General features: G+C 42.2%; 1 protein-coding gene across 1 annotated transcript; it reads right to left on the reverse strand.

Annotated features, from left to right (window-relative positions):
- Positions 1 to 427: 427 nt before the first annotated feature.
- ASB9 (ankyrin repeat and SOCS box containing 9) lies at positions 428 to 22,143 on the reverse strand. Its single transcript, XM_077781616.2, has 8 exons — positions 21,826 to 22,143; positions 17,139 to 17,218; positions 16,054 to 16,161; positions 14,986 to 15,136; positions 14,283 to 14,417; positions 12,735 to 12,926; positions 9,494 to 9,660; positions 428 to 8,319 (listed from the first exon to the last, which is right to left on the reverse strand). The coding sequence occupies exons 1-7, from the start codon at positions 21,917 to 21,919 to the stop codon at positions 9,536 to 9,538; spliced, it is 885 nt and encodes a 294-aa protein (XP_077637742.2). The 5' UTR covers positions 21,920 to 22,143; the 3' UTR covers positions 428 to 8,319; positions 9,494 to 9,535.

Here is a 22,143-nt window from a genome sequence, read left to right on the forward strand (position 1 = left end):
CAGCTTTGTGAAGGTTTTTTCCTTTTTTTAGTTTTTTTTTTTTTTAATCTGCCTTTTGCTTTCAAAAGTATTTTCAAATTCCCTCAACAATGTTCACATTCATGCCTCATAATTGTGTGCTGCTTTAAAAATACTAATGCTAGCAGTCACCCTTCATGAGATGAAGGTTACATAAATGCCTCTTAACTAACTACAAAATGCTGCTAACAAAGTGCTCCAAGTTTTTCCCCAGTGAACGTTTCTTTGGAGATTCAGAAGCCGATATTTTACTGAACTTTTTCTGCCTGTGGACAATCATAATAGCTCTCAAAAAAGTAATCCACACCAAAGCTTTATAGCTCAAAGCAGAAAGCTGCAGGAAATTAGCTTTATTTTGCTGTTAATGGAAAGAGACAAAATCCTGCAGTAACTTAATGGTTTTGGTGTCTTTGTTTGTTTTTTTTTTTCATTTTTAAATGATTGAAAGAGATTAATAAAATTTAGGGGACAGAATGAACTTGCACTTCCTATGAACATGAAAGGGCACTGTATCCTAACAGCAGATTTCTGTGATAACCATAAAGCAAAATTTAATGAAATTGCTTTAGAGAAATGCAGCAATAAATACAAGTAATGAGCCAGCAAAAGAAGCCAGGAGGCAAGGTGCTTCCATAGATATGAGTCAATATGAGCGTTAGTGAAAGGAACAATGGGCTCTTGGAGAGAAAATTGCTTAAAATTATCAGAAATGAGAAGAGTAGCAATTTGTACAAAACTTCTCCAAGAAAGCTTCTTTTTTGCCTCTGGTTATATTTGAATATCTCCACTTTAACAGAAGTCTGGAAAGGCCAAAATGGTAGTTAAACCACTATATTTTTACTGTCAGCCGAAATATCTTCAGAGTCTGATGTGTGATATGAAGCGAAGCCTCCATACCTCATGCCCTGTTTTACCAACCAGCACACAAAATACAGCCCTGCTGGAAAAGCAGCAGTCTCAGGATGATCATAGCTGGGGTTTTGCATCAAAATATGCACCAGTTTGAGATGGGACCTATATTAAATGAACCAGTAGCTCTCCAGTGCTTGCAACATTCCCCTCTCACAGAGGCATTCCAGAGGCACACGAGTGGTAAAGGGCAAAGCAGAGCACAGGTCTCCTTTCTTCATGGCTTTTGTGGAGCCAGAAAAGGTGAGTGAAGAAGGTATGCACCCTATATATTTACACCTCCTGGCTGCAATTTGCTGAACAGAAGTAGCACAAACACATCAAGTTTGTGATGCCATTCCTACCCCCTAATGTTTTACTCACTAATAGTTGCAATTTTCTAGGCAGTTCTTGTAGAAGATTCAAAGAAATGAGAGCACTGTCAAAGTAGCTGCCTCCATTTGTGCAAAGGCAAGTGCACATCTGCAGGCAGTCACTTGGATGTCTCACTAAATTACCTTATCTTCAAGGACGTGTGAAAGTCTGCCACAATAACTCACAGCATGCATTACTCTTAAGAGGCCTTGCCTATGTGCAGGCAGTATGTGAAGGCATTTATTTCTAGGACATGGAGCTGAATTACATTGTCATGTGCAATGCATACGTCTCCTGGGCTGTAGACAGTGGCAAATGGGATAAACAAAACATTTTAGAGAGGACGTGGAAATAAGACATTTCCCTGAAATCCAAGTCACTGCACAGCATGAAGCACAAACATGGCAAGTCCTGGCTGTGACACCAAATGGCTTTGTAAAGTTCTGTGCTACTACATGATTTTTAGGAGAAGACTCCAAGGATCACTCACCCAAAATAAATTATGGGAAGGACTCTTGCTTAGAGCTGCTGTCTAGAAAGTGAGAACAGCCAGCCTGTAAAATTAGGAAGCCAGTAGCAGTAATTATTTCCCTGGAAGAGAGAAGGAGTTTTGAAATGTATTATATACCACAAAGCACTCATTCTGAAAACTGAGACAGATTTCTGTTTCTAATTGGTTAATTATATGTAATTTCAGTAGGTACGGATGTTCCATTTTCTGGAACCGATCTTTTTTCTGTCAAGTGCTAATGGAGGTTAGAAGAGAAATATATTAAGCAAGCTGCTATGTAAAAAACTAAGAAGACTGTTCAATGACTGGGAGTGCTGCAGCATACCTCTAATTACAGGTCACTGACAACCAGTGACTGAGAGTGCTTACATTCATGTTTTTCAGATTTTCTAGTGCTTTCTTAGGAGGATATATAAATGGTAAAAAACATTAGATTTTGGGGGAGAAAAAAAGGATGACAAGCATTAAGTGCAGTTAACCTATCTGTTAAGACAAACTTTGAGCCTTGTATGCATCCTGTCACTTTCAGAAAATAGATGTAGAAAAATTGGGCAGTAAGTAGGACAGTAAAAAAGACAAGTTGCACAACTGGCAGATGGAAATGGCAATGATGGGAGATTCCGTGGTCCCTGTGAGCCTGATGTTGCATTCACTCCCAGCACCACGTCATTTCTAGCTCGATTTTTTCAGTGATTATTCTCTGGCTCAACTTTTCTGCAGATGTGTGCCAGCGATACCATCTGCTGGCTAAGCCTGGCAAAGGCAGCGGGGCTGGCAGTGCCCAGGGCAGCAGCCACGTCCCTGCCCCTCGCCTTCCTCCCCCAGGAGGGATCCTGAGCCTGGGGCAGCATTTGGGGAAGGAGCTGCTGTGGCAGGGCGAGCAGCAGAGCCCAATCTCAGTCTTCCGAGCCAGAAATGTGTCCAGTTACTCCTATCCCATATGTCTCTCAATGTTCGTCTTTCAGTCCTGGTTTGTTGGGTTTGGGGGCTTTTTCTTTGTCATGCTTAAAAGAAATGGTTTGTCTGTTCATTTCTCAGCTGTCCAGGCACACGCAATAACAGACAAAAAGTTCACATTATGCACAGGGATTGGGCACAGCCCTTTTTTCATATCTCAGAAAAAGAAGAGCTCTCTGTGCTATGTCCTTTGTTGGAGTTTTGCACGTAGCAGTCCCCCTTTAATACAGGATAGGCATTCAAAACAACTACAATAAATTTTATGGAATGAGATAACTAAAAGTAGAGAGCATATGCAAAATGCCCTCAGGAATTGAGCTCAGGGTGTTTTCACTAGGTATTTCTTTTGGACTAAGATATCTGACTACAAGAGTCAAGAACTGACAAGTATCTTAAAAATAGTAAAGAACATTCAGGGAAAGAAGCCAGAAACATTAGGTAGCTCTGGGCTTCTTGTTTTTGGGGTTTTACTAGGGGTTTTTGGGTTGGTTTATTTTTGGTTTTGTCTGGCTGTTTTTTTGTTGTTTGTTTTTTTTTTTTTTTTTTTGTTGTTGTTCTTTTTGTTTGGTTTTTTTTTTAAGGCGATGTGTCTTTTACAGACAAATTCACAGTGTTTTGGTCACCCAGATCTCTGTCCATGGAATGGTTAAAGAGGCTCGGAGTCTGGTCTGGGAGAAAGAGAAGCAAAGAGGGAGGGATGAGAGAGGCAACTATCAAGGGATTACTATGAGGAGAGATTAGGAAACAATTCTTCATTTTCTTGGTAAAATTAACTGGAGACTCTGGTAGAACAAAAAGGGAGGGAATTAGGCATACAAACGATATGTGGTGGGTGAACAGATCTCTTGCCATGCTCATGGATGTTATGGGTGCTGAGAATTTGCATGGCTACCCAGATGTCCAGGCCCTGAGGGCACCACCAGCACTCACTGCCCCATGGCAGTCCCCTGGGGCTCCCCCTGCCCCTGTCCCATGACCCCATTTCAGTCACCCATGGCTCCAGCCCCTGCTCAGGGATCTCTAATCCTAGCTTGGTTTTAGGCTCTTACATACCGAGGCACAGTGAGAAAATCTTAGTGAACTAAAGTCATACAGTCTTGCTGGATAAATTGGGAGAGGAAGGCTTAAATCGCTTAAAAAAAGGAGGATATATCTGCAAAGCACCAGGAAGAGCAAATATAGAGAAATAATTTATTTCATTCTAGGAGGGAATCTGAACTTGCTTCGATCATCTCTAATGAATATGTCCCAGTACCCTACCGATAGATAATATTTTTCATGTGTTTTCTTCTGTTCCTGCAAGAAAAATGAGCAATTTCCCTGAATTGGATTGAATTGTTTGGGGTTGGATTTGTTTGTTTTCTAGTCTGAGAAATAATAAATGCAATTATAGTTTGAAAAAGAGAAAAAGCTACCTCTTAACTTTTGCTCTGTGAGGGAAACGTTTTGTTTAGGGTTGTTTGGCTGACTGAAAAAATGACTGGGAGCTGTAGACAAAACCACCCCTTTCTAGTGGTCAGTGAACAAAGAGACTGAGTTGGTACTTCCAGAACCTAAGCAGTGCCCCATCTTTTCTACGGGACAAGAGAATGGAAATAATTGCAGTGAAGCTGGGACATGCTCATACCTTGTGCTCACCATTACGATTATCTGAGGAGCAGAAATGCACTGGTCACCTATTCTGAACTGACAGGTATCAGTGGAGTTATTTCAGAAAGGGATGTCCATAGTCCTCATTGAAGAGACTTTGAGAAGCAGAGGTTCTGCCAACCAACCTGTAGGAAAAATTATATATAAAGAGTTGGAAGGAACAAAGACTTTGTTGGTCTCAGTTACCATGCTCAGCCAGAGGGTGAAAAAGCTGAATAAAGTGCAGGGGTGATGCTCCTTCAGAGAGTCCTGGGGAGAGCAAGGCAGCTGCCAGGAGCTTTGTCCCATTCAGAAATTACCAGAAACACCAACTCTTCCTGTTTTGGTATTATTTAATCAGAGAGGGAAAAAATGCAACTTCCTTTCCTCAAAATAAGGTAATAAAAAGTGCAGTCTCGATGACAATGAGACAACCCTATACTTGTACTATTCATGATATCTTTCCATGGTCTGTATGAACCTCTGTGATTCAGACTCAGTGCTTTCATGAGACAAAGAGCTGCTACTGCTGCATTTTACAAACCACAGAAAGAAAAGCTCCAGGGATTTCAAAAGCCATAGACTCGGCAGACTCCACAGTTTAATTTGTGAAGTGAGACAGCTGACAGATTACAAACTCAATTTTACTTCACAGTCACTAAAGCCATGAATCTAGTGCTGTGTCACTAGAATCAGTGAAGATTAATGAGTTTCAAGACCTTTAAAAGTGCAAAGAGAAGTAGTTCAGAAAGGAAAGGCTTCACCTGGCACAGAAGAGACAAGACCTTGTTGCACGGTGACATGAGCCAGGTATTCTCCAGCACTGAGGTAGGAATAGAGTAAGGGTTACTGTGTTGAATGATATAAGAATTTGAAACATTTCTCTTCCCTGCAATAGTTCACTGCTGTCATTTTAAAGAAAAGTGGACTCCCCAAGGTATCTTAGAGAGCAGTTCTGCATCAAATATTGCCTGGTGCATGAAAGTGAGTATCCCTTGGAGCAGTGAGCTGAGCAATGTGTCAAGGAAGGACAAATAATTGCTCAATATACATGGAAATAACTCCTGAGAATTTTTATCCAAAGCCAGCGGGATTCAGGCTGGAAGTGCAGAGCAAGGCAGAGTCCATTTTAACAAATACAGTGCATTTTTTAAGCAAGAAAAAGTGGATTCAGGAGCATCAAGTCTCAGACCCATGATTCTCAAGAACAGCAGTATGATGGAAATTAGCATATCCCATATTAGGCATAAAAGTACTCTCTTTTTCACCACTAACCTACTATTTTTCAGCCAGTCTGTCCCGTTTGGTTAAGCTAGTAAAGTAAAACTTATTTCTTTCTTAGTCATCTTGAAAAGAATTCATGTCAATGGACAGGCAAGAGGACATTCTCTGAATATGCTGCATGTTACGTTTACTAGATTTGCATGTCTCTTATTTCCAGTTAAGAGAAAACAACAAGAAATCTACAGAACAGCTGTGGACCTTTGCACAAAACTGCAGAAAGAAGAGCTGTGTCCTGGGACATGGCTGATCCCACCTAGCAACTGCAAAAATATATTGCACCAGACATATTTTAATAAAACAAAAGATTGTTGTCTTGCTTAAATTCATTGTTTTCTTTTGTTGAGGTGTTTTGAGTTCCACAGTTTCCAAAGGCAGCTCTCTATTCATCAGAAAAAACATCTTGTAAAGCAATTTGCTGGCACTGCCCGCACTCTTTGAGTGGGTCTTTGTGGGCAGGGATTCCCAGAGATGTATCCAATGGAGAGGGAATGACTTTCCTTCCACACCTCCCCAGCCCAACCACGTACCCAAGGGCACTGACAGACACCTGCTGGACTTCTGACCACACAGGGACCTGCACCCTCTCACTTCCAGTAAAGGGTTCCTGCTGTGTACAAACACACAAGAGCACCACAACACACAAGAGCACCACAACATTGCACGTGTCTTTTGCTTAGCTGGCAGGAGAAAAAAACTTATGCAAATCAGTTAAAAAACCAAAACAATTAAAAATAAACAAAAAGAAAACAAAAACAAATACAAAAACCCAAACCCAAGCTGAAGACAGTGACCATCTAAAATTACATCTTTTCCTGCTTTGTGGATTCTCTATCTCCTTTTCATTAACCCTCAAGTGAGCAAAGAAGGAATTTCAGGAATAGAGCTCTACATTAAAGCATCAACAAAAGGCAAGATTTGCACAGTATTTGCATTTTAGTCTCATCTTTACTATATTCTGTTCACTACCTGCCTTCAGGTGGGATTGCAAGAAATTAGAATTCAAAACTCCATAGTATCAGTCAATCCACAAAATTAGGGCTCTGATTTAAAAACTGAATGAAAACAAATTATTAAGCAAAAGAGTATGAACTATTTATTTCTGAGAAAATATCCTACAAAATTGTGTGGCTTAACTACCATTAAACCATTAACACAAAAATAGGAAAGAATGTGATTAAATATATTCATTATAATCATTTAAGTCCTGCATTACATTTTGTATGGCTTCAATATAGAAAAAATCTAAACCTCACCTATAATGAGCTTGTTCAGTTTGCATCTTGTACTTTTACAGTTTATAACTGTATATGTGTTGATGCATAAAGCTGTAAATCACCAGTGTTTACCACACATTTTATGAAAATAAATAAGTAAACACACTGAGATGATACAAGCTGAGCATACAGAATTCATCCTAATTCCACTTGGGCAGAGAAATTCAAGTAAACAGAGTCATACCATTAAATTTTCATAAGAAAAGCAAATTAGAAGCAACACCCTCACCTAGTTCTCAGAGCAATTTTTGCCTGGTATTATAATTACTTCTATAAATCCATTGGCTGAAGTTACAAAATAAGATGCCTAAAGATGAAAGTAAAACTAGTACCTACAAAAATGTTTCTTCATCATCTAGAATATAACGAGATGGATCTCCAGTGTTCCACTGTGTCACCAAAGCACACTTTAGTGTCCAAAAATTAAGCACTAGGTTCCTTGTTCATGCCCTGCCTGTTCAATGCAGATTGAGCTTAACTAAGACAGTGATTTTAGAAGAATATACCTTTCCCATCCCAGATACCTGCTTTTATTTAAACTCTGTGAAGACAGACGTCTATTTTTCTTCCTGGGCATGAGGAAGATCATATATAGAAGGCCATCTTAAATCAGCCAGTTGATTTTTACATGGCTCAAATATGTGTGATGAATTGGGTAAGATAAGTGACACATTTTCAAGTGTCTCTATCACCAGAGGAGTTAGAGACCTAACTGTGTTTGTCATTTTGTACCCATTTGTGGTACAATCTAGTGTTCCACAAACTCAACAGAACTGTTCTGTGTTTGGTCAGCACAAAGAATCAAACCATCACACTGGATATCTATAGCCAGCAGTCATGTTGTGCAGACAAGGATCTGAATTGTGATTTACAGCAAATACCAGCAACCAGGTAGCATTTGACCTCTCCTCTCTAACCTTCCACCTGCAGAAGGCAGCTGTCACTGCTCACACTGGCACACTGGTGAGCACCAAAATCAGCTTTCATGTATTAGAAGGCTGCCAGTCTCTCCACTCCTGAAGACTCTGCATCACTCATTGCTGGTGTTAGTGATGTCAGCAGTTTTTGCACTCCCAGTCCACTCTTACAGAGTCTCCACAGTGCAGTGAAAAAGGATCTCCAGAAGCACCAAAGTTTGTGGCTGCCCCTTCAGCTCAGGGGTGCCATGGAAGCCCCTCAGGGTGCTGGGCATGCTGCTGCTCCCAGGTGAGGCAGATGCACTTTGGTTTAGAACTCAAAAGGAAACAGGGCAAGGGAAGAAGAGCTGGAGTCTCAGCATTCTTGCTCCCACATCTATCAGGCAGCTGATATCCCCAGGGGAGCACCCAAGTGAGCAGAGAGTGGTCACAACTGCATTTCGGTTTGTGGCAGCAGGACCCATTTCTGAAAGGGAAAGAAAAATGCCCAGTGTTAATGTTTAGCTGGAAATAATTGTTCTTATGACTTCAGTGGAATAAGAACTACATACGTCATACGTTGAGTCCACTGCTCACAACTGAGCAGGGGGCAGTAATTGCCCACTGTTTTTAAATTTGGAATGGACTTCATTGTGGTTTTTTTATGACCACACATTAGAGGCATTATTATTACCACTCTCATGGAAAATGCTATGAATGAGGTAGCCACTCTCTCAGAAAAAAATATTATCTCACTCTTAATATTTTCTTGGATGGAGAAGGGCTGTAGAAGCTGTTGTTTTTCTGATGCATGCTGAAAAATGCTTATGAAATATCACCTCATTTTCAGAAAAAGAGAAGCACTCAATGCCTGCTACTGATAGCCTGTTAGCCTGTGTCCTTGAAAATTATCATGCTACAAGGAGAAAATGCACAATTCTGAAGTGTAGCTCTTCTATGTCGCAAAGTATCAGGAGTAATTGCCTATAATGGATGATTAAAAACTTTTGCCCCACTATTATTGCACTGTATGGAGCTGCCACAAACAGTGACCTATGTGCTGTCATGGCAGAAACACTTGTTTCAGATGCTGGCCTAAGTGCAAATGATTGTTGGTTGGTGCTTATCTTGTCTGCAGTGTGATACCCTTAGAAAATAAATAACTTCTACCAGAGGGCCTTCCTTACTTGGCAAGTGGGTTCACTTGGGTTCCCTCCCCTTCCTCGTGGTGGCGTGGGCACTGCCCTCCCAGATGACAGCATGTGAGCACTGCTTAGAGAAAGCTCTGCAGCTCTCCTGGTGTGCCTAATGTTTGCATGGGATGCTGTTACTGCTGGGCTGGGATGTGTGTTTTCTTTGTAAGGGGTTGTCAACCACAAGACCTCTGAAATTGTGCCAGAGAATCAGGAGATCTATTTAAAAATGTTACGCTGATTTTCTGTGCTTTCAAGGGAGCTCTCGCATCACATTTCCAAGCTTCACAATGCAACCATGCAGGATTGCTTCTTTCCCAAAGGATTTGGTGGGGCTGATGGCATTGAGGACTGAGTGAGTTGGTCAGTCCTGTGCTTCTTTGACCCGGGCTTTACTGGAGACCAAAAATTGCCACAAATTATCATTGCAAACACTGGCAACACTACTGATGAGAAAAGTCAACAAACCTTGCTGTGTTATTAAAGGCACCATTTTGAACATGAAAAGGCTCAAATGTGGAGAAGGAAATGTTTCAGCTCATCTGGGAGGAGCAGTCCAGTTATTTTTTGATGCTGCTTGTATCCAAAGCACCTCCTGATGCACAGGCGGCACAGCTGCATCAAGGACAGTGGCCCTGAGAAAGATCCAGGGAACAGGTTACACACATGGCTTTATAATACCAAGACTATAAACTTGAAACAGCAGCTGTGCCACCCACCTCCTGCAACCCACCTCTCGCCAGGTTTTCCCACTCAGCAGTGAGAAGTCAAACCTGCATCCCCCAAAGGACACCTGCCCACCCGCAATCCCAGTCATTGTCTAGTCACTCTGTCACTACTCAACTGGCATCAGCAGCATCAGCCTTTCCCTTTTAAGCTGTACAAATGTTTGTACTGTCTGAGAAAAGATGATTGATGATACTTTAAAAGCCTCTGCCTCCTCTTACTCCCTCAGTGAGATCCAAGTTTTCAGTCCACTGCTTTCTTGAGGCAGATTTTGTAACAGTGATGACCACAAAGCAAAAAAAGCACTTTATAGTTCTTTATTTAAACCTTCCAGGTGAACCGGTCCCATATTGATAGATGGGAGGCCTGCTGAAGAATCTTTGTCACTTTACAAAAAAATCCAAGTATAATAGCATTATACACTTGTTTAGGTCACTTATCCTTTTCAGGAAGAGGAAGATCCTATGTGAAGTTTTACCTGCAGCACCCACCAGAGTTCAACACTCCAGAGCACTGTTTGCACAAGGATGATGAGTGTGTAGGCTGGCAGGTCAGGTAAGAAGATGGGCACCAATGAGAGGGTTGGATGCAGGGTTGGATGAGAAGGGACACTGCAGAATGCCAGAGGAAGGTGAGAGAGCTGGGAAGGGTCAGTTTAGGTGCCCTCCTCCTGCAGAGCAGAGGGAAGGAAGGGAGCCCACAACAAAAATGCAGTGAGGTGGCAGCTTTGGTCAGCTTTTGAGACTTCCTTTGTGCAGAACACCACATTCCCAGCAGTTCTGCAAGGCTGAAAGCTGCTGTGCTATCACAAGGGCCGTGCAAAGGGCTGCACTCTTCTGCTAGGAGCAAGCTTACAAGTTGTTATCCCGTTCTTGGGTACAAAACAAGGCAAGCTAGTTAAACTACTGCAGTATCACACTGCACTTTGTGCTTGACTCTGATCCCACAGATAAATGCTCTGCTTGCAAACATCTCATTAAAAAAACAAAAGCTTCCATTACAAGAAAAAACAACCAAACCCAAAACATGAAGACTTATCAAAACACAAGCAGTGACACTACACTGGAAAATATTTTGCAAACACAAGCACACAGTACGTTTTTGGAGCACTCACTAATTCTCCCACCCACACACAGGACTGTCCCTGAGATGTAAGCAGGTATGATGGTCGAGCAGCACAGTGAACCGCCAGGAAGGGAACCACCACAGGTGGCAGCTACACCTGCCCTGGGCTAGTCCTGCAGGGTGCCTGGGTCAGCGTGCTCACCAGCTCATCTCTGCTGGCCACACACGCTCCCTGCAGCCTGCCTGGCCATGGGCTGCAAGGCTCCAGCAGCTGGGTCCGGGGGAGAGGAGCCTTGCAGAGCAGGAGAGCAGCTCTTGCACCACTCCCAGACCACGACTGCTCAGCCACCCAAGGAAGGCAGACATCAGCTGTCCACAGGCATGGGCCCACTCAGAGGATGTTGGAGAACATCAGAAAAAACGCTATTCCACAGGAATATTCCCTTCAGGCATTTATTGTTTCTGATTTTGATTGCTGGATTTCGCTTAGAAAGGTTCCTCGCTGCCCGTGCTGTCAGCTGAGCCTGAGCAGTGTTTCCAGGCCAGCACCACAGGGTGTGTCTGAAATGTTTTTCTATCTCAAATAACAGGACACATGCAGTGCCACAGGAGTCAGGAACCGAGTGCAGCAGGGACTAGGACTCAAAAAGATCATTGCTCTGTGTGCAGTAGATTAGGTTGGGAAACTAAGTATCCGTTGTTCATGCATAACATGCACAGCACAGTTGTTTCCATGCTACTTTCATGTTACTTTTTCAAGCAGGGCCTGATTCATCACTTTGGTATTCCAAGTTTAATTTTCTACGTCAACAATCTCATCAATGTGTAACTGGCATGGACCACACCATCACCAATTTGTTTAAAACAATGAAAATCCAGATTATTTACTAATATATAAAGCTTGCTGACTGAATGAGAAAATCTAAGGAAGAACACAAGCATAAAAATAAGTTGACACTACAGATCTTATTCTATTTTCTCTCAATAATAAGTAATATTTCTCTCATTAATTCATTAAAGATTTCATAATCAATAAAATAAAATAAAATAAAATAAAATTACCTGAAAATATTTAATTTAAACGTGTGAAATAGACTCTTCCTAAAGTTTAAGCTTATGATTTGATACTGCTGTTATTATTTGGCACATAAGGTTTGTCTTTAGAGAAAGTCTAGTGTATAAATTACTATAAATATATAATTCCTTATATCATTCCTGTGCAATTTTCCTTAATATCAAAAAAAAAAAAAAAAATGTAGTCTTTCATTTTAAAGATACTTTTGCATCTATGTAAAAGATTGGCCCAAGAATAAAAGTAAAGGACAAGGAATTAAAATCCAAGTTCTTCAATATATCTTTTTTTAGTATTATATGCACTAATTTTTTTGAGGTTGCAAATCTGCATTTATGCATTTGTGTTGAGACAAACCTGACCATCTACTGTATAACTAGAGATTCCAAACCTCATCCTCACTACCTAGACTCAATTCCCATCAGAGGCAACTTGTTGCCTGCATTTGTCAGCACGCTCCATGGAACACGCCTGAGTCTACTGTCTGACACAAGGGAACTGGCAGATTCTCACTGAATGCAAAGCTTTAGGTAATGAAAAAAGCTAGCATTAATTTCTATGGCATTTTTTGCTTGGTTATTTACCCTAAACTCTATTTTGCTCAAGCTCAAGATGATTGCTTCCTGATGCAGTAGATTAAAAATCTGGGGGTTTAGGATGGGTTATTTTTCTTATCATTATCACTGTTAGTTTACCACTATATTCTGGCACTTGAACAGTGTCCCTGTGTCAGCAAATGGAGGCAAGCTCAGTTATTCCCAATTTTCTAGTGCTAGCAGCCTGGAATAGCATAGCCTTCTGCAATAGCCTGTGTCGGTTTTCCCAAAAACAAGTTCTAAGGGGCACCTTCTCTCTGCAGGAACAGCTGGCCCACAGGGCAGCCAGGTGGGACCAGCTCCACTGGCCTCTTGTTTTCAGCATTCTTCACCCAAACATCTGCTCCGAAGTCCATCAGCAGCTTCACCAGCTCCACGCTGCAGTTCCTGGCAGCTGTGTGCAGAGGGGACTCCAGGCCCTTGCCGCTGTTCACACTCGCTCCTGAACAACAGGAGGGGCAAAGAACAATGAGAGGAGCCAGGACTACACAGCAGCCCACCGTCATTCACTGCACGAGCTGCTGGCTCTGAATGACACACAGGTGCTGTAGCTGCACCCAGAGCTGGACTCCTTGCGCTGGGCTTGATGCTACAATTTGGACAAGCACAGCTCTCACTGGCTGAGGACTGGGGCTGTGACTAACAAAATGATCCTGGAATGGTGCACAAGGAAATCCTTCACCCACAGCCCAGCCCAAGGGTATCTTGAAGCAAGACAAAGGTGTAGCTCCACTTGTGGCCCACCTCTGCTCCCCATTCCTTAAAATAAACTCAGGATTTCAATATGCTCTCTACTGGAGACTTAAGATGGTGGGATTTCCAAATGCCAAAATATCTGTTGGGGAAAAATGCAAGAATAGAAAATTCTAGAGGTCCTTGGTAGATGAGGGCATAAACACCCCTGGTGAGAGTTCCCCCATTCATTACTCTGGATTAATGGCTTCTAAAATATGCTAAGAAAGGTGAGCTGCAGAATTAATTCAAGACTATAATGTTTTTATAGTACACATTCCCATATATAGGAGGCAGCAGAAAAAAAAAATTAGGAGAAAAAATAAAATAGTTGCCAACATTTAATTCAGATTAATTTGGATTTGACTTCTTCCCAGTAAGTTGACTTCTACTAAACAGTGACGTACTTAACAAGTGATATATATTATTTTTGCTTGTTTTTTTCTAAAGTAGTTTTGTTGGTCCATCATTTTTGTACCAGCTATGTGGCCACTTTAGGCCACATATGGCCCCCCTTTGGCTAGAAGACCTGTACTACTCTAGATAACAAGAAATGGTTTTATGTAATTACCCAAGCATTTAGACTTACAGCTTTGTGTGATGCAAAGGACATAGTACTGAACCTCCTGCATTGGAAATGTCTCCAACTTTTTATGAACTCATTGGAAATCAAAACATGTTTGCAGAAATACTATGTAAAGGTGGCTGAGTCAATTGTTTTGGGTAAAGAGGAAGTAAAAAAAAAATTAAAATTAAATTTCTTCCTGTTGACTTCAAATAACTGCAGCATTACATGCACAGACACTGGAAAGTATAGCTTGTTCCAGACACAATCAGCCATGTGAAATCCAAGATCACCCATCATTTTGTTGAGAGCTATCCAGCTGAATTCCTGGGTCAAGAAAACCATGATCACCCTGCTACCACATTTAACCAGGGCTGCTATTAGGAGTGAAACATCTCCTGGTCCCAAAGCAAGAGTTCCTCTAAATTTTTGATGCAAAGATAATCCAAAGACAGATGTTGCAGGAAACAAAAGTACACCATTCTTTATTTTTGTTTTTACCTGACTCCAGCAGCTTCCTGGCACAGTTCACTTGCTGGTTCTCACATGCTACATAAAGTGGAGTACCCAGGTGCTTGATGTTGTGATCTATATTTACCCCACGGGATGCAAGGAGTTCGACACATTGCACATGACCTTAAAAGGGATAAAGGAAGAGTCAACTCACAGAGATCAGGCCCTTTTTTTTCAGCAAATTCTCTGTTACAGCAGTGTAGTTTGGCAAAGATTCAATGTTTTGTCAAGAGGTGGTAATGTAATGACTTTAATCCACTCCAATGGATCCAGCCAGCAAACCAGGAGCTGAAAAGCCACATTCAGCAAAACAGGCTCACAGGCTAAAACCCTCACATTTCATCTGACTCATTTCAGATGTCTACTGAAGATGAGATTAATCACTCCATGTTTCTCTCCACTCCTTTTGAAGACAGCCAGATGTCTCCCTCAAATGTCCACATTGTATGCAGCTGACTTGGACAATGCATTCCCTTCCAGGTGGCACGACGTGAACTCAGAGGATCTGACAGCTGAGCTGACCTGCCCCTGAGGAGCAACAGGCTGGGAAGAACGGCACCCCTCATGATGAGACCAATTAGCAAGGCATTTTACATGACCCAAACCAAGAAAATTATCTTCTTTATCTCTATCCACCACTTCAACACGCTGCTAGCAGCATGGACAGGAGAGCTGATGCCTGTGGGGTTACCTCTCTTAGCAGCTTCGTGGATGGGGGATGCCAGGTCACAGGGTGGGTGTAGGCTGGCTCCATGCTCCAGCAATAAATTCAAGCAAGCCACACTGCCACTGACACAAGTGTTGAACAGTGGTGTGTGCCAGTCCACAGTCACTCCATCCACCTGGGAGAAAATAACACAATCTGGCAAAACCTTTGTCTTCTTGATATGTCAGAATTGATGGCAACTACCAGTTTCTCAGCAGGAAATAGGGGTTTCAATATTTTTTATTTAATTCTATGCCAAAACTCCCCAGTGCTTCCAAAGACTACAAGTTTTCATTAAAATGATAATTTAAAAAGTATTTTTTAAAATTTCCCCCAAGTCTCTCCTACTGCAAAAAAAGAAAAAAACCAAAAAACCATCAGGGCCACTCTAGGGTCTCTCAGGAGTTACCAAGCTAAATGTATGACCATTTCTCAGTTATTTTAGCTGAAACACACCTACCCATAGCCTTCTCCTGAAACAGTCCATTTTTGGTTGAAAGTGTGCAACCCTTCATTATTATTTTTTTTTTAATTTTAAACTGAAAGGTAATATCTGTAAGGTAATGGATGTATGAATGAATGTCCTTATTCACTACAATTTTGATATTAGCTTGAAAAGTAGTGGCCATGAGACACGATTTCACCATTTTACTTGCATCTTGTTTCCATTTTCTTCCCATTTTTTGTCAGTTGGTTGTCACAATCCTATGATTCTACTTTAGATTGCATATTGATACCAATAAGATTAATGCATGCATAAAATAAAACACACCCTTAACTGCTGCAGGATTATAAACACTTTGCAAGATTAACTTCCCCTTGTTCTTGTTACAGATGAGAACATTTCATCCTCATCTAAAGAACAATAATAACTGTTGCTTATATCTGTACTTTTTTTTTTTTATTAGGAAGTGCATTTCATAACTACCTTAAGCAGAGCTATGTACAGAGTGCAAACCACAGAGATACTCTGCCATGACACCAGGTAGCATTACAGTGTGGTAGTACAGCATACTAACACTAGAGACAGAGGTCTGTCCATCACCTACTCACCTGAGCACCATGTTTTAACAGGACACTGGCACAGGCAGCATGACCCCCTAGGCAGGCTTCATGGAGAGGAGACACCTGGTCTGCTGTAACAAGATTGACATCATTCCCCTGATAAGATAATGGAAAATATCATTACAAACAACTACTAAAACCCCCATACCAAAATCCACAATAAAAAAAAAAAACCTGCTTTAAAAGCTTTATGTAACTAGACCTTCCTCAACTGCCTGGAGCTATTCATCTCAGAAGTAAGCAGATGAAGGGGATGAAGAGGTGGTAATGATTTGGGTGGAGTGGATACTGGCACAGCATACCCGAGGCCATGCCTTGTACACACTGAAAACCAGCACAGAAAGCTTAGTGGACTGTCCAGTGGGACAATATATTGTGGCTGTTTGACTGGCTGGAACCCTGAAATGCTCTTGAAGTATTTTCTGCTCTTTGCCTCAAGGCAACCACTGAAGGAAAGAAAGGCATCAGAAACATTGGTTGGATTCTCCAGGTTCTTTTGTTTCTATCAATCTTGGTGCTCAAGAAGACTAAGCTGGAAGAGTCTCCAATGCCCCTTCCCTTTCCATTATCTCCTTCACAGGTTAAACCCAGGGATTTTGAAGAAACAAAGTGGTGAAGTTCAGAAGTCATTTCTACCTATCCCTGACCTTCTGGAGGGACTAGGATATGCTCAGGCACTTCAGAAACAAGTGTCTGGGTGACTGCATTGAAGCTCAACCAGACCCATGACTGGGTCCAGAGCTGGCCTTCAGCGGGGGCACCAAAAACTCCTCACTGGCATGCACAGGAGCTGCAGAGGAGCTGCCCTTGGCCATCCATAGATCCCACTGATCCCATTTCCTCTGCCACAGTTAACATATCACCCTGGATAGTTCAGTACATCTTCAGATTAGTGCACAAAGCTTGTACTGGGCAAGGAACTGACTGTAGCGAAGAAAAGCCCGTTGCATGCAGATTTTGCTGTGGCCTGGTTAACAGGATTTTCTCACCCTGAAGTTTCACAGTGAAGCACAGACTGCATTCATCCACTGAACAAACCCTGCAGACACCACATGAACCCAGCGGAGAGGTACCTGTTCAATGAGCTTCTTCAGGGAAAGCAGACGCCCATGGATAGAGGCCTCATGTAGAGGAGACCAGTCTGAAACAAAATCTGTATAAAAACAAAGACAGGAAAAAGGCTAAAACTTCTATTTCACTAACATATTTTACTTCAACTGTGTGACCTCCCTTCTACTTTATTTGAGCTGCCAAGATTTCTTTGGAGCAGATGGTGTGAGGGAGACAGACAAGAAGATGGTTTCCCTCTGGGTGCATTTTTAACTCATCCCATGTTTGCACTGCACAGCTGTGCTCCCCTTCAGAAGACAGGAGGGATTTGCAGAACATCACCTGGCTCTGGCTGAGCTTATCCCTCTCTCCGAATTATTTCCAGGGCCCTTTATTTTTTTACATGAACTTATTACATTTTACCAATTATCTCAAAAGGAATATGTTTGAAGAGAGTTTGGCTGATCAGTCATTTACCCCGGCTCAGAGCTGTACTAGAGTCAACAACACTTGGCAAGAGAAGGGACCAAAGTACAAGGAGGCAAAATATACTACCTGTTGATTCTGTTATGAGTGGTGCATTTTAAGTAATAGCTGTGCTGTCTGCATTGTTGAAACTACAAAGTGAGGTACAGCACATACATACTGTGCAAATATTAATAGAGAGAGATCTTCAGTATTACAGATTTTATGGCTCAGAGTCAACTGACAGCAATAATCCCTCTGGGAGATATTTATGTCCCAGCACTCAAAACCCAGTGTCTGCTCTATGTCAATGTGCTAGGTTCCCCCTGGGAAGGAAGGGAAGCCTTTACAGAGGGCATTTCACACAGCTTCCTGTTAAAAGACATTTTGATGTTCTCTGGAGATGTCCCACTCTCCTCCACTAACTACAGAGAATACTCCAGTGACCAAGTTGCTGGCTGAGTTGCTGAGGTTCTCAGGAACTATAATAAAGCACATGCATGGAATGGAATCCTTAACAGCAGGAAGTCTGCCTTCAGCAAAAACCCCTAATAAGCCTATAATTCTTTGAAAGAATGTTTACACATAAGCTGATGATCATAACGGTTTTAAATAAAAAGAAGATATATTTAGGCCAGACATTAAAATGTGGTGGTGGAATAATGGAACAGGTTGCCTAGAGAGGTAGTAGATGTCCCTTTTGTGGAAAGATTCAGGTCAAGGTGGGTGGGGCTCTGAGAAACCTGGTCTAGTGGAAGGTGTTCCTGCTCATTGCAGGGGTGTTGGACTAGACAACTTTTAAAGGTCTCTTCCAATCTACACCTGGCTATGAGTCTATGAATTAGCTTTTAAAGAAATCTGTATTCTTTGTTATTAGCATTATTTGAGCTCTGCCTGCCTCCTATGCTCCATGGGCTGCTTCCCACAACAGTTACACAGTTTCATTAGGTTCCCAAATATCTTCAGCTTTAGCAAACAGACAGGCAATTCTGGAAGCTGTGGTTCTAGTTCATGAGGATGGCAAACCTGGACAACAATTATTAAACCACAGACTGATTAACTGACTAAAACATCTTTGCTCTAAGTGATGTGTGTTAAATTGATGTTTATCTGACTGTGCTGTTGCTCTTGTTGGTCCTGCCTGTGTTACAGTCACTTGTGTTTCCAGGGTTTTTACGTTTAGAAACTAATGCCATTGCCTAAATTGCATGAGTTGTAAGGGAAGTATGTTTATAGATATTCTAAAAATCTAGATTTAAGTACCAAGTTTTTTGAGCTGCAACTTGAACTTTTTTTGGCTACACAAATATTGGCAGGCACTTGTGCCTGTACCAACCTGTGCATTATACCAAAGTATTATATCATCATGTCATGATGATATAAGAGGGACATATCCATGTGTGGATTTTATCCATTCAGTCCTTGCTTAAGAAAAGACAGGTTTCCACTGAAACTCTAAAAAGAGCCAGACCAGCCATCTGTAGACTGGACATTGGCTTGCAAGTTTCCAAGTTTTAACAATGAATTAAAAGATTGACCATATAGGCATTAAAAATAAATGTCAGTAAAAAATAAAAGAGATATGTGCTGACACGTAATCTATCTGGGAGTTCCGTAACTGAGAGAAACCTAGAGTTTTATCCTAGGTGGAAGTGGAGCCCTATGGAGCCCTAGGGAGTCTGTCACACCAGCCTTGGACACCTTGGGAGGAGCAGGATTAAAGGCCTGACTGATGACTAATTGGGATGACATAATTCCAGATCTGCTGCCATGAACTGCACAGCCTCAGGCTGATGTTTCTCCTGCCCTACCTCCATCTGCAGCAAGCACTTCTAACCTGAAGCAGTACCAGGAAGGCATTGGAATGGAGGCCCTTGGAAAAGATGGCAAATTTCTTCAGTTTCTTAACCCCAGGCATCACCTTCTTGCAAATAACCATATTTCTTTTTTCTGCCTGCTCCAGGCTGGAACTCAAGTTCCTTGCCTGGAAGAGGAGAAAGGCTGCAGTGATTTCCATGTCTCACTGCCCTCTTTTATACTTCACAGGAGGCACACTATCAGAATATAAAAGATGTGTATTGTATTTGATTAAGGCCTAAGCAAATGTCAATTCTAGTTGATTATGGGCTTTCAAAATCCCGAACTAGTGATTTTCGTGAATGTGCCCAGAGCACTCTGCATATGGACTAGAAAGGCCAGTGTATGTGGGGGACACAGTTGTTCATTGTATGTACCACCACCAAAACAAGGATTCCTGATTGTCAAAAATAGTACAGCTGCTCTTTCACAAAGAAACAAGATAATTTGTCCAAATTTGAAATTTACCCACACCTTAGTCCACAGGGAGTCTGAGTCAGACCCCAGTAGTTTAGCTAGACATCTAAATCCCACTGGCTTTCAGTGGCTTTGGGTCACCTCCCCTTCCACTGCAGAAAACTCCAGCCAGCCCAGAGATTACATTAAACCCCTGGTCATATTTGATTGCACTGCCATCACTCAGGCATGTGACACTGGCAGGGTGGTGTATACAGAGGGAGTCTTATAGCAATAACCATGTACACATGCAAAATCTGACTGCTCCCTGTGCACAACAGAGCTCTCACAGGACCTTTCTAGAGCACTGGTTTTTGTTGTGATGGCTGAAGCAACTTTTTGCAGCCTCTGACCATGTGAGGGCATTGCACATGGTGCCTGTGCCTGTCCCCAGGCTGGTTTCTTCCCATGCCTCTCACATACAGCACAACTTGAAAGGGGCTCTTAAGTCCTCCTAGTGAAGGTGTGCTCTTGCATTCATATTTTCAGATACAAAATCCTATGGCATTATATAGAACAGTATTACAAATTGTATTTTCCATACTCAAAGGCTGTCCCTTAAAGTTTGTGATCTACATAGCTTGAGCTAAATACATTCCTGCTGGAAATTGCGAGCAGAGCTTATTGACTCTGCTAAGGAACAGGTAGACACAAAAGGAATGGACTAAACTTTGATTTTCAAAGGACCAAATGATCTGTGTGCAGCATTGTGCCATGTGGGATTCCGTCCTTCCACCCTCCATTTTGCTGGAGCTCATCTCCAGTGTGGACTGGTTCTATTTCACACAGTTAATGGTATCACTGTGCCTTCCTGCTCAGCCCAGCCTCAGGCTGTACATACGTGGCACACACGGGGGCAGGCAGACTACACTGCAGATAGACTGGTCAGCCCTGCATTTTGGCTTTATGGTCTTAATTTTCAACTTAGTGTTAATGGAAGCATCCTGAACAGCCCAGAAAAAGAGCAAGGATAGCATAGTCACATTTTCTGAATTTACCTCATTCCATCTGCACTCGCCATTAGAGGAAGGAGTAACTTAACAGAAACAGAGCTACAGCGAACACATCCAGCTCAGGATACAAAGTTTAATTACTTGTCTTTTTTTTACCATGTCATATTTTCAATGGCTCTGGGCCAGACACAGAGCAATGACCAGAGTGAGGCCATTTGTCTGAGTAACTGCTCACTATTACGTGCCCAGAACAGCACTGGTCACAGCAATGCCACTGAAGAAGAACCCAGTAGGCTCAGCCTAAACAACACTTAGGTCTGCTCATCTGAAAGACAAGGGGAAAGGATAAAAGATAAAGAAAAAAAGGAAAAAGAAGAAGAAAGATAAAACAGAAATGAAAAGCAAAAATTAAAGTAATTAAAAGGAAGGAGAAAAAGAAGGAAAGTAAGGAGGAAGGAAATGAAAAAAGAAAGAAAAAAAGAAAGAAAAAAAAACAAAAAAATAAAATAAAGAAAAAGAAAGAGAAAAAGAAAAAAAAAAGAAAAAGAAAAAGAAAAAGAAAAAGAAAAAGAAAAAGAAAAAGAAAAAGAAAAAGAAAAAGAAAAAGAAAAAGAAAAAAAAGGAAAAAGAAAAAGAAGGAATTGAGCTACTGCTGAGCTTCCTGCTGGCACTAATTTAAGTCAAACACGCCACATTTCAACTTATTTCTCAGTGTGCTGCAGTCCAAGTGCTGCTACATTTATTTCTGCTTGCACAAACTGCAGTACAAAACCAACCACTCTCTTCTATGACACGAAAAAGAAACAACCAAAATTTCAGTATCAAACAGAAATAGCTTTTTTTTCCACGAAGTCGTGGGGGTGTTTTGTGGGACCGGGTGAGGAGCTGTCCTGAAGCAGGACCCGGGGAGCAGCAGCACCGCAGCCCCCGCTGCCCTCCGGCAGGGCTGAGGCTTGTGCCGGGCAGGAGCGTCACTCACCCCTCATCAGCGGGCTCCACGGAGTCGCTGCAGATGCCCGGCCTCCAGCTCCTTGCAGTTTGCTGGCATTTTGATTCGTTCTCTCATCATCCATCTCAGCCCTGCCTGCCCAGCCGCTGTCTTTTCACTCTGTGGCTGGTTTCCAGAGTTCAAATTCCATGTTCCCCGGCGAGCCCGCAGCGGCCGGAGCGCTCTCCGGAGCGGACCCCGCACGCATGAGCCGAGCAGCGCCGGCGGCAGCTCGGAGCGCGCAGAGCCGAGCGCCGGGGCTGCGATTTGACAAAGCTGCTCCCGGGCTGCCCTGCTCGGCAGCCAGAG

Source organism: Lonchura striata, chromosome 1 (genome assembly GCF_050655825.1).
Source record: "Lonchura striata isolate lonStrDom1 chromosome 1, ASM5065582v1, whole genome shotgun sequence".
Taxonomy (NCBI): domain Eukaryota; kingdom Metazoa; phylum Chordata; class Aves; order Passeriformes; family Estrildidae; genus Lonchura; species Lonchura striata.

Coding starts and splice junctions, on each gene's coding strand:
- ASB9 (XM_077781616.2), bottom strand. CDS start 21,919: ATGGATGATGAGAGAACGAATCAAAATGCCAGCAAACTGCAAGGAGCT. Junction 14,418..14,985: donor CCACGAAGCTGCTAAGAGAG/GTAACCCCACAG, acceptor ATCCCTTTTAAG/GTCATGTGCAATGTGTCGAA. Junction 9,661..12,734: donor GCTGTTCCTGCAGAGAGAAG/GTGCCCCTTAGA, acceptor GATCTTTCTCAG/GGCCACTGTCCTTGATGCAG.